Source organism: Aphidius gifuensis, linkage group LG1 (genome assembly GCF_014905175.1).
Source record: "Aphidius gifuensis isolate YNYX2018 linkage group LG1, ASM1490517v1, whole genome shotgun sequence".
Taxonomy (NCBI): Eukaryota; Metazoa; Arthropoda; class Insecta; order Hymenoptera; family Braconidae; genus Aphidius; species Aphidius gifuensis.
In genome coordinates this window covers 21,080,075-21,093,696 of record NC_057788.1, presented here as the reverse complement: position 1 = coordinate 21,093,696, position 13,622 = coordinate 21,080,075, and the positions used below count along the sequence as shown (strand labels likewise).

The following is a 13,622-nucleotide window of genomic DNA, read 5'->3' as shown; positions in this document are numbered from 1 at the left end:
GGTTTTTTATCTATTTTTTTTCTTCGACAATTTTTAACTTGAAATGCAAAAATTTAATTTTGTTTTTTTGTTAATTAGCTTTGAAAATACTATATGATAGTAATAATAATGTGTAATAATAAAAACAACAATATTACAGATATAGTAAGTTGACTTGATTTTTAAATCCAACAGAAAAGTGCAGCAAGAAGTTTGTGCAGCAGAGTGCTGACGGTCGCCCCATGTATGGCAGCTTGTTTTATGCTGTTGCTGCTGCCTTACGTTGCATTGCGATGCAGCACACAACGCTACATAGTCTTTTTCTCTCTGTTTCACAAACACAATTTAATACAACTGATCATCAAGCATTTAATACAAAGACTCAACTCGAATCATAAATAAAATTCTTCTTTATATATATATTTTATTTTTAAAATAACAAAAAAAAAAAAAAAATTGATAGAAAAAAAAATTCAATATCCATTTCTATTGATGGTCAGATGAGTTTATTTTATTTTGTTTTTTATTTTTCATGTATTTTTCATAGTTATTTATGAGAACTTGTATTAATTTTTTTATCTATTATTTTATTTGATTAAAAATTTTGCAAAAAAAGAAATTTAAAAATACTAAAATTTATTCTGTTAAATTCATTGTTTTTTTCTTTTTTTTATCTTTAATATGATAGAAATTTTACAATTGAGAAATAATAATAAATTATTAGATTCTCTCCTATTATGAAAACGAGAAATGAAGCCTTGCTTTGATTCTTTGGATTTATTTTGTCATTAAACAATGAATAATACTTTATTCGTTTTTGTTTAATTAATTTTTGTTTCCTCTTTGCTAAGGAACAGTTTTTGTATTATTTTTAAGACACTAGTTTTTCTTTTGCATTAATTTAGTAGAAAAAATATATAAAATTGTTATTAGTTAGTTAGTGCATTTATTAATTTATTTTGTACTACTAAATTTATTTTTCTCTGGAGAAAATAAATATAAACCTTGAAATTATTTTACTCCAAATTGTTTGAAGTTGTTTATTCAAGTAGTAAATTTTTAAAATTTTATATAACTAATAAATTAAGTATTATTATTATTCATTGTTTAATGCCAAAACCAATCAAATGAATCGAAGCAATGCTTCATTTCTCGTTTTTATAATAAAAGAATCAAATCGAGGCTTCATTTCATGTTTTCATAATGGGAATAAAAATATTAAAAAATGAAAAAAAAAAAAAAATAGATACTTTCTTAAATATAAATTCATACAAAGAAGGTCAATAAATTACCAAAATATATCTAGATTAACTAGATTTAAAAAAATACTAAACACAAAAATAAATAACGTCAAGTAAAAAATAAATGAAAAAATGATTGTTAAAATATACCCTGGTAGAAATAATTCCTCCGTAAAATTCCGGAATCGGCCCATTAAAATTCCGAACAGCTTTGAATTATTCCGTAATTTTCCGGATTACTCCGCAGTTTTTCGAAGTGAGCCAATTCCGGAATAATTCCGGAGAAATATTTCCACCAGGGTATAGATATAAACTGAATTAAAATTCAAATAACGTTTGTACTTGTCATCAGAATATAACCACACTAATAAAAATATATAACTCATGCAACAACAAAATGAATTTCATGGTGGCATACATTGATTTTAACATACAGATACATATGATCACAAGTGATGTTATTGATGATGTGTACAAATGTATTTTCGCACCTCATTGAAAACTATCTAATAGACATTGATCGATTCATGAACGAATCGATTGCACCTGGCATTCACGTCTATCATAAAGTCAATATTATTATTATTATTATTATTATTTATTTCAACGTTTATTATTTTAAAAAAAATGATAATAATAATAACCTCTCGTAAAAATAGAGATTAGAGAAAAAAATTCAATTGTTTTTTCTTTGTTTTTATGATAATTTAAATTCGAATTTGATATATAAAAAAATATAAATTTCGTTATGTAAAATATTTAATTTTAAGACTTTCATAATGGAAAAAAAATTTGTCACCCGGATTTTAAATTCACCAAGCCAAAAATATAAATTGTTAAAAAAAATTATTTTAATATAAATTTAATTTTTTTACTTTATGTATATATACATAATATTTTTTACACTGATAAATATTTCGTGTGACAAAATGTTGTTTAATAATTCACTGTAAAATATAAATAAAATGTATAATAATAATAATAATAAAATGCAACAAGACAACAAGAGACAAGAGTTCTTTTGTTGTTTATGATCACTCGTGTCAACTTATAACCTTAGCTCTCTTATAGCCATGATGTTGAATATTGAGTAACAAGACAACTGCTTTCACTGTCGCCTACACGCAGTGTAATATATAAATAATAATAATTTATATTAAATTCCTGTATCACACTACGAGTAGTACTCGATTGCCATGGATCTATATCAAGCATCAAACACTCTCTGGCCCACATGTTTCTTCATCATTTTTTTTATTATTAAAATTTCTTTTGTATATTACAAAATTAATTTAATCATCAATCAAAATATCATTTATTTATATTCATAAATTATTATTTCTCAATATTAATAATAATAATATCAATAATATAAACAATTAATTAAATTAATTTTATAATTTTTTAATAAAAGAAAATTTCAAATTTTGCTTGTTTCTAATTTTAATACTTGTATAAGTACTTATAGATATTATTTTTAATTTTATCATTTCAATAAAAGAAAGGAAAAAGGATGCGAAATATTCACGGTCGTGAAATACTAACAATAAAATGACCTTGGAATTTAGCAGAGCGGAAACAAACGCCCAGCAATAGCGTGTCCCTGGTACTACACAACTTTCACCAACTTTGTACCAACATCATCATCATCATCATCATCATCATCATCATCATCATCATCAGAGTCGCTAAAATTTGTATATTACAAATGCAATAATATATATTATTTATATAAACCAACTCATTGTTATTTAAAATAAAAAATAAATCCTGAAAAAAAAATATTGATAAATAATAAAAAAAAATTCTATTAAATTCTATTTATTGTTTTATTTGTATTACTATCATTATTTTTATAAAATTGACTTTTTTTTTTTTTTTTTTTTGTAAAACGTTTATAATATCAGTTTGCTAACCTTTCACATGATGCAATAATAAAAAAATATAGTTTGACTTTAAAGGTGGGTAACCTATTTTCGAATCATGCTGAAGCCACTATTTATCGTCATGCAAACTAGTAAGTTACATTTTAAATTCTCAATTACTTTTTATTTTTTATATGATGCACAGTAAATAGACAGTGGGATGAAATGAGACACTCGAAAAAATAATTATACTAGTTAAGAAATCGTAATTATTAGAACACTCGAAAAAAATTATTAGAACAATCAAAAAGTGAATTTAAAAAATCCAATTTATTGTTCAACTATTGTTCAAAAATTGATAAAGAAAGAAAAGGTATAAAAAAAAATTTTTCAGTGTCTCGTTGTGTCTTAAAAAATTTTATTTCGTTTGTTGATAATTTTTCTAATATTTTACGGTGATTTTAATAAATAAATATAATTTCAAAAAATGATTTCCTTGTTCCATTTTACCCGACCATATAATTTCACAATAATTTCAATATAAAACTTGAAAAATAAATTTAAAGAAAAAAAAGAGTATATTCATGCTAATAAAAATAAATATTGAACGATAAGAATGAGTGAATCAAGTTGGGACAAACCAAACCCACACGTAACACATCAAAAACGGTACTTCTACAAACCAGCTTAACAGTTCTCACAGTTGTCTTGGTAACGGCCAATATATACACAACTTGAATGGCAAAAAAAAAAAATTAAATTTATTTATAAATAATAAAAAAAAAAAATGGACATAGTGAGGTGTATACATTAGCAATATTTAAGTATATAATATTCATTAAATAAGTATTTGAAAATATTTTCTAATTCAACAAATTATGGTTTGTGTGTGAATCCTGAATGTATTGGAATGCTTTGGCGGATATTTTTCTCCAATGAAATATATATATGAGAATGAAAATATAGACAAGTATTATAAGGGTCATACAAAGATAGTTTAAAAATTTTATTTATATTTTTTTTATTTCTAAAAAATTCTCGTTTAATTTATTTATATATTTGCCACCTCGTTTTACTATATACTCATACTACTCTTCTTCATAATGGTTAGGATGGCAAATCACTAATGATAACCGTGCAAGATAACATTCAGACATGCAATAACTAGGTCGTTCTGAAAAATCTACTAGACTATTTTTATAAACTCTATTATCAACTTTTATAAACTTCCAAAATTCAAGTACGTTTAATTAATTTTTTAAATTATTTTTAGCATTTTTTAATTGATTTTTTAAATTTATTTTTTAGACAATAATTATTTATAATAATTTTCAAAATTCTTCAATAGATTTTTTTATAATTTACTCACACTATAGATCATTCAGGTTTGAAATATTTCGAATAAGGAGAAACGTTTTAAATTTGATCGAAATTTACAAGACTTTAAATTAATAAAAAATAAAAAATATTTTTTGGAGTAAATAAATTTTTTTTTATGTAATAGAAAATTAATCTAGCTAATAACGAAAAATTTTTGGCTTAAATTCAATCTTTTGGAGCAAAAAAATAAAACTTAAACTCATGATTTTGATATTTTGCTGTTAAAAAAAAAAACGTTCATTTTAGTCAATAAGGTATTTTTAAATTTCTCAAACTAACATTATTAGATTTAAAAATAACAATAATAATATAAATTATTTATATTGTGGTTGAAAAAAAAAATAAAATATAATATATTTTTATTTAAAAAATATATTATAGTTTGTGGTTGTTGTTGCGATGTGGAAGGAATATTGTAGACGATACAAAATGGCTTGCTACACACCTGTTTCAGGTGCAAGAGGGGCAAGCCTGTTGTTCCATCTTCCACGAAGAAGAAGAAGAACAAGAAGGTCTATATATAAAGTCTAGCTAACCAACGGACTTCAACTTGAGGGAACACAAATACGACCAGACTTGACTGCGATTAACCAGACTATCTATTTTATATATTATTTTTCTTTCTCAATGATTTCATAATTTTTATCAAAAAAATATCTAGCAAATCGAAAACTATATCATAATAATAGAAAAATATATTATCCTCAATTTTAATGTCGTACTTTTTGTGTATAAATTTTTTTTCATCAGGTTTTTTAAAAATTAACAAACGTAAATTGAATTTTCTATGAATTTTTTCCATTCGAAATATTGCCTTACAGGATTTTCATTGATAAGAAAATTGATTATCATGAATTATTATTACAATTTGATTTTTAAAACAATAAAAATTTGATTTAATTGATAAAATAATGATAAAAAAATTATTTAAAAATTTTTTTATCGAAAATAAAGATGCAAATGTATTAAAAATTCAAATTTCGAAATATTTGTAAAAAATTTAATTCAATACTAATTAAATTTAATTTTTTACATCAATATTATTATCATATTGTATTTTAATTTTTAAAAACCATTTTAATAAATTTTTAGTCAATGGGAAACTTGCAAGTCATTAGCTAAAAAAAAAATGGTCTACACGTATTTTTTCTTTTTTTACTATTAAAAAAATGAAATGATTTATTTTTAAATAATAATTTTAATTAATTAATTTTATGAGTAATAAAAAAAAATTTATAAACTACTCTGCAAAGTAATTTATGATTTTTTTATATATATATTTTTAAAAATATTTAAATATTTTTGTTTAGTACAGTGAAACAAGTATTTCAACAATACAAAATACATAATATTTTCGTTGATTATTATTAATGTTAAATGACTTGTTGTTGTTGTTTTTTTAATGAGTAAAAGTTGAGAGAAAAGTTGACAAGTTTGGTGACCGTGTCACTGGCAATTTAGCACGTGACATATCTCATTAAATTAACAAAATAGAAAGAGAGAGAGAGAGAAAGGAGAAAAGACAATCAAAAAATCCGTTAATTATAATACCACATTATTTTCATACATAAATCTTAAAAAAAAAACAAATTTAAAATATAAATTTTTTCAAAAAAACCACATTTATGAAAGTTTAAAATAATTTCTATTTGACAATGATTTATAAATGATAACAATTATTAATTTAAATTTTTTATCAAATAAAAAAAACAATCTCATTTTGGAAATTTCAAATTTCAACAGCATGAAATTAGTTTTAATACTTTTAATTTCAAATTTTGACTACTAAAGATTACGTATTTATTTCTTTCAATATTATTAATTACTTTTTTATATCGAAAATATTGCCCTTTCTAATAACTACCTGACAATATCTATTATTTATAATTAAAAAAAATGAAAAAAACCCTGTCAAAAAAGCCAGTTTAAATGTAACATGTATATCGATTTTTTTTTTCATCAAAAAACAACTCCATTAAATATTGTATTTAATGAGTAAAAATATTTTTAATTTTCCATTGCCAAAATGAGATATACTTACGAACAAACGAAATTTTTTATTTAAAATATTTGAATTTATAAAATGATTATGTGAAAATAAATTTGCTTAAAAAAATAATAAATGACGATCATAAACAATATCCTAATGGAGTAAAAAAAAAAAAAAAAAAAAAAATGGAGTCAATGTTGAAAACCGGATCTTATGTTAAATAATAATAAAAAATTGTTTAAAAATTTACCAAAATTAAACTGCCAATGTATTCCAAGATTTATTGAAAATTCATCTCCAAAATGTTATAATCACGGCACTTGAACTTTTCACACGAGTATCATAAATTTCCGAGCTTTTTTTCAAAAAAAAAAAAAAAAAAACAATAAAATCACATGAAAAACTTTCCTGGCGTCTTTTGTTATTTTTTTATTTTTTTTTGATGATGATAATTTCGTATTTTTGTTGATATTTAGCTATAAAATAACTGGTACAATTTATCTATGTTAAAACTGAGGGTTGTTTATTTTATTAACAATTGATGAAAAAAAAAAAAAAAAAAACTATTGGTCCTGCTCGAGAACAGATCACTGACCATTTGCTTTGAGAACTGACGCGACACTGACTCGAAGTCAATCGAGATTGGAGCGCACCAACGTCAACCGGCGTTGGACCGATACTGGCCAAGTTGCTTCGGTTATTTCCGTAAATACTCGGTTTACAATTGCTTCAACCAGTCAACGCAACTGGGCCCTTTCTGTGTATCACATTATTTAACCAGTAAAATTAATAAATATTTATTAACAAATAAATGAAAAAACATATTTAAAAATTTTATTTGAAAAAAAAAAATTTATAAATTAATCAACACCAATAATATAATTAAATAATAGCTAATTATATTATTTTAAAATTAATAACTTTACTGTAATTTATTTTTCAATTTATAAATTTAATTTTTATTATTTTTTATTTAAAAACAAAAGTAAAAGTTGATTGCGTGATTTTTTTAGGATTTTTTGGTCAACTCAATTTTGTTTTTTAACAGTGAAAGTGTAATTATTATTAAAATACTTTCATTGTTATAGTCAAAAAAAAAAAAAAAAATTATTTAATAATAATAACTAATATAATGTATTTTTTTTTTTTTACAAAAATTTAACATTTAAAATTACATTTGGAGTAAAAAATATGGAAATTTTAATTTTCGTTTTTTTTTTTTTATACTAAGTGTATTAAAATTTGACAATTGTTAATTAATAATAATAATAAAAACAGAATGAAAATATTTTAATAATAAATTTAAGATAAATTTTTAAATAATATTGTTAATTTTTTACAAATATTTTAAATTTATTGACGATAAAACTTCATCGAAACAAAAAGTATCAAACTAATTTCGAAAACGCTTTTCTATACAGAGAATTTCGACAAAAGTTAATTAACAATAGTAATTAAAAATAGATAAATTAATTTAAAAAAAAAAATGTCTTTGATTAATGACATTTGAGCATGCACTGATCTATGATGTCAATGTGACCCCCTCGTGTGTACCGAGCCCTTTGGTCTTCTTGGCATATAATAGTCTAACTTGATAACGGTACACGCAACTCCCACTTGATATATTAATACATTTACATTTTACACACACACAAAACTGTCCACCTTCATATTCTCCCTCTCATTTCAACAATGCACTTTGTTTTTTAAATCATATATTTTTATTATCTATATCAACGAAATTCTATCCATCCTTAAAAATATTCTTTTGAAAAATCCATACCAATAATTGTAACGTTTTTTTTTTATAAATGATTAATTGAAATGTCAGAATAATTTGTAATTGAATAAAAATAAATATATATTTTTAGATCTAACGGAGGTTTCTTGATATTAAAAATGAAATAAAAAAATTGAGAAAAATATAGGTTTTTGTCAGCACACACTTTTTAACTCAATAAAATTAATGATTTAAAAAACTTGACACAAGTGTAAATTAAAATATAAAAATAATATTTATTTTATTTATTTAATGTAGTTATTTTATATGTATATATGAAGACATTGTTAGTCTTCATGAATACTCTATCGTCCGACAAATTAATGAGAAGATATTTGCTTGTATACAGTTTGGAATATAAGACTTTGACCCCTAGAAATTTATGTAATTTCCTATGAGTTTAATATTATATATGGTTATTTTTTATTTTTCTAGACGTAATAATAATTGCGATAATTAATTGAGAATTCTGATGATTTATGTGTGAAAAAATCATTTATATTAATAAAAAAAAACGAAATATTTTTATAAATATATTTTTATGATTTTAATATTAATTGTAAAAATAATTTTTTAACAAATTCTTTCTCAACAGGTCAATTGTATTCATGAGATATTTAAAAAATACATGTTTTCTTTTTCAATCAATTATTGTTTTAATTGCTAATGAATTAATTAATATTAAAAAAAAAAATTTTTTTAATAAAAATCATTTTTGTGTATTTCAATTTGAATTTTCCGACATTTTTTTTATTGTCTAGCGACAAAATGAGGTACTAAAATTGTCAATAAAATAGAAACTGATATTACCGGCTTTTTTTAGAGACTGCGTTAATTCAAATGATCACCGTCAAGCGGCGCTTACAGCTTACCGTCTGCTGTCACGGCTGCCACACTTGTGTAAATCTAACCACCAAAATCTTAGAGTAAATTTTTAAAAATACTTGATTATAATGAAGGTGTGACAGGACTTGTTTATTAAATAAGATCCATAATTATTTTAAATACCTATTAAATGAAACAAGTATGGCAGTATTAGAAGATGGTTTGTCAAGTGGTTATGCTAGTGTTAATGACAATAAAAATCCAACAGTTATGTTAATGAAACGTCGAATAAACGAAATTGAAAAAGAAATAATAATATTAATAAAAATATTAATTCATCAATAATGAAAGGTATTACAATCATTAAATTCATCATCATTAGATTTATTTTTGACTCAAAAAGATCATTCAAATGATAATAATGGAATTAATTTACACGGATTAGATTTATCAGTAACAACAACACCACCACAAGGTAGACAAACAACAATTATTAATGTTGAAATTGGAGCTGCTATTGAAAATATTAAAATGACATTAAAAAAAAATAAAACTTTTGTAAATAATTCAACTGAATTCAACGTCAAAATTGGTCAAAATATTCCACCTGATTATTATTCTATATTCACGACGCCGTGCGATTAGAAGACCGGGATGCAAAATTAGTCCCAAACCGGCAACCGCGCTCTCTTTCTTTTACCATCAACGATGGCTGACCATCAGGTACGTTTTAACTGTGTGAAAATTGAATTAATAATAAAGTGAAATTAAATCAAGTGTAACATAAATTATCACCTATAAAGTAATTTCAACTATTAATTAATAATATAAAATAAAAAAAGTGGTTCATTTTAATTAAATTTATGGAGTAATTTAAAGTTAAATATTACATAACCTCAAAATTGATTATGCCTACTGACAAGTATAAAACCACGTTTTTATATTGAGTTAATTAATTTTTAAAAATAATTAAATATTTCAATATTATTAATTAATAATTTAAATTATTAATTTTGACATTAAATTTTCAATAATAATATTTTTTTTTTATTTTAATTTTACAGACTGAACGTGCTTTTCAAAAGCAACCAACAGTTTTCCTTAACCGTAAAAAGGGAACTGGTTCTAAATCATTGAAAACTCCACGTTACACTCGTAATGTTGGTCTTGGTTTCAAGACTCCACGTGAGGTAATTAATTTATAAATATATTTAATATTATAATTATTTTTAAAATGATGATACTGACGACGGTCTTCTGAAGAAAAACCATGAAGCCAACTTAATCGTCTACTGATAAATGTAAAATATAATTAGTTAATTTATTAAATAAACTTGAAACTTGAATTAAATTTTTTATTGTTTATTTAACAGGCTCTTGAAGGTGGTTACATTGACAAAAAATGTCCATTCACTGGCAATGTGTCAATTCGTGGACGTATCTTGACTGGTGTTGTCCAAAAAATGAAGATGCAACGTACCATCGTCATCCGTAGAGATTATCTTCATTATATTAGAAAATATACACGTTTTGAAAAAAGACATCGTAACATGAGTGTACATTTGTCACCATGTTTCAGGTAATCATTGACAATTTTATAAATTAATATTAACTGTTATTAATATGATGATATCTACGACGGTCTTCTGATAAACAATGTGAAGACAATAATCGTATTCTGATTTAGCATAAATATATTTAATGATTGTATTGTTTTTTATTTTTAAATAACAATTAATTAATTGATGATTGTTTGCTTGTTATTACAGAGATGTTGAAATTGGTGATGTTGTCACCATTGGAGAATGCAGACCCCTTAGTAAAACAGTTCGTTTCAATGTACTCAAGGTTACCAAGGGATCAGGACAAAAGAAAAGCTTCAAAAAATTCTAATTACAATGAAATAACAAATGGTAATTAAATATAAATTAATTTAGATTTATAATTTAGTCATTAAAATATTTTAAATGATGAGTTTGACGACGGTCTTCGGAGAAATAAAATATGAACGACAATATCGTCTACTGATTTTTCAAAATATATCAAAATACATTATTAATATTTATTTTAAAATATGTAATTAATTTTGGAAAATTTTAATTTTTGTTTCAGGTTAAATTGAGCGTCAACATCTACTTGAAACATCTTACCAATTTTGATACAATATTTTCTTATGTTATCTCAAGTAAATTAATAAAATTAGCCAAATAACAAAAATTTTAAAAAAAAGTGTTTTTATTTTCTTATTAATTTTTATTTTTTAGTATTTAAAATTTTTAGTCATTTGATGACAGATATACTTTGAGTTATCAAGCAAGGTCTAGTTGCAAAATTAATAAATGAATCAAATGAATTAATTGAATGGAATTTATTGAATCATACTTATGACATAAATTAGAAATTGTTGTTTATAAAGCAGCACATGTTATTGTTGATTCAGCAAGAAGTGGTCTAAGTGAAATTGCACCAGCAATATCAGTATTACAACATTTTCGTAGTTCATCAAAACCAGCATTAAGATTTGCTGCAGTACGTACATTAAATAAAGTTGTAATGACACATCCAACAGCTGTTACAGCATGTAATTTAGATCTTGAAAATTTAAGAACTGAATCAAATAAATCAATAGCAACACTTGGAATAACAACATTATTTGAAGCTGGAGCTGAAAGTTCAGTTGATCGTTTAATGAAACATTTACATATTAGGAGAAGAAAGATCAAGTTCTTGAAATCCATCAAGATACAGAAGATTTATTTATAATTGTGTTATACTAGAAAGAGCTAGTCTCAGAGCTGCTGCTGCTGTTACAGCACTTGCTAGTTTTGCTGCTGCATGTCCAGATTTATTACCAAGTGTACTTGTTCTTTGATCACGTTGTCAATTAAAGTCTGGTGATGAAGTTAGAGATAGAGCTGCTTATTATTGTACAATTTTATCACAACAAAAAAATAATGATTCAAATATTAATATGTTGATACATCCAACACCAAGTCTTGAAAGAGCACTTCTTAAATATGTCAATAGTAATATAGATACACCATTTGATTATTTAATTTTAATTTCAATTTTATAGATACCAACAGCATAAGTTATTGAAGAACCAACACAAGCTGAAACACAATTAACATCAAGACCACAACAAGGTGTTAGTGTTACTGCGAAACCTCCAAAGGGTTATGAATTAATATGTTAAATAACATGTGTTAAATTAGCTTTTAATGAAACTGGTACAACTTATACAGTTTTACAATATCCAGATGATGTTAATGCTGGTGTTGCAACAACTCCAACAACACTTAAATATGTTGCCAAAGATTGTGATTCATCAACTGGTCTTCCTGAGGCTGAACAAGGATATCAAGGTGAATATATGTTGAAAGATTTAAATGGTCATTATTAACAGGATCAAAAGTTTTCTTAGAGGGTGCAATGATGTCAGGATGAAAAAATAACGATTGATAAAATAAAATAAACATCCTGCAGGGTGTATATTGATATTGAAGACACATGAGGTATTTGAAATTGAAATTTATCATTATAAAAATTATAAAAGCACAGTAACATATATAAACATAATAATGACTATTTTAAATGTTTAAAAAAAATTATCATGACAAGAGTATATATGAAAAAAAATAAATAAATAAATATTGCATTTAATAATTTATTTATTTTTTTAAATTTACTATTATTATACATGTTGGATAAATTGGAAATTAATTAATTTAAAAATAAATTAATTAATCATCGTATTGTAATGACTCAATGTTATTATTATTTCAAATTTAATTTTTTTAATATTTACCTTTAAAATATTCTATGAAATGTTTGCTTTTTTTTATTTTATTTTTTTGAATTTATTATTATATATTATTGCCAAGATAATTATCAAACGTTTTCGTATAAATATATGATTTATTTATTTTTTTACTTGCTAGTGGAGATATTTTTGTTGTAAAATATTATCTACCAGTTTTTGTTTAAACTAAATAATTTTATATGTAGTATATAAAATAGTAGTATTTTTATTCACAATTTAGCTTTTTTATTAGTCTCAAAATAGTCATTCAGTTCGTTCCACTTCAATGGTTTGATATCATTTGACCAATACCAAGGTTTTCCACCAGCTTGATAAAATCTTGAACTATAAAAACATGGTGAAAATCTACGAAAATTATAGCCATGGTTATTTGAGTTTTCAACTTTACAATCAGAATCTTGAATCACAATTTTAATCAATTTATTATTCGTCTCTTGACTATTCAATCTATGAAATCTTATTAAATTTGCTGCAAAATCAACTGGTACTTGGGCTCTAATATCATTTCCAACATCATCACAAGAAATCTACCAATTTTTAAATTATCAATAAATTTCTATTAAACTTTTAAATTAAACAGATGCAAAATAAAAATAATAACTTACTAATACTAGTGAAGGCAAGGCCAACAATACAACAGCATGCCAATTCATTTTCTGCTTGTTCTACTTCAACTTGTGTTATCACAATCATTGAAAAAAAAAAAAAAATGTTTGAAAATAGCCAACGTCACCAAGTA

At 23.6% G+C, this 13,622-nt stretch overlaps 3 protein-coding genes across 4 annotated transcripts in view; 1 reads left to right on the top strand and 2 right to left on the bottom strand.

The window, feature by feature from the left end:
• LOC122851549 (rho GTPase-activating protein gacU) overlaps nt 1-7,150 on the bottom strand; it is a 114,998-nt gene extending 107,848 nt beyond the window's left edge. The window contains exon 1 of one of the 2 annotated variants that reach the window (XM_044150859.1): nt 6,706-7,150. The gene's annotated coding sequence lies outside the window, so the exon portion shown is untranslated. The remainder of the gene's footprint in view (nt 1-6,705) is intronic. The other variant, XM_044150850.1, reaches the window with a different exon arrangement.
• Nucleotides 7,151-9,649: 2,499 nt separating this feature from the next.
• On the top strand, nt 9,650-11,280 carry LOC122851542 (40S ribosomal protein S11-like). The gene is made up of 5 exons (XM_044150836.1): nt 9,650-9,783; nt 10,125-10,250; nt 10,434-10,639; nt 10,830-10,973; nt 11,173-11,280. The coding sequence occupies exons 1-4, from the start codon at nt 9,769-9,771 to the stop codon at nt 10,951-10,953; spliced, it is 471 nt and encodes a 156-aa protein (XP_044006771.1). The 5' UTR covers nt 9,650-9,768; the 3' UTR covers nt 10,954-10,973; nt 11,173-11,280.
• A 1,646-nt stretch (nt 11,281-12,926) lies between these two features.
• LOC122851537 lies at nt 12,927-13,597 on the bottom strand. The gene is made up of 2 exons (XM_044150824.1): nt 13,489-13,597; nt 12,927-13,410 (listed from the first exon to the last, which is right to left on the bottom strand). The coding sequence occupies exons 1-2, from the start codon at nt 13,534-13,536 to the stop codon at nt 13,093-13,095; spliced, it is 366 nt and encodes a 121-aa protein (XP_044006759.1). The 5' UTR covers nt 13,537-13,597; the 3' UTR covers nt 12,927-13,092.
• Between the last annotated feature and the right edge of the window lie 25 nt (nt 13,598-13,622).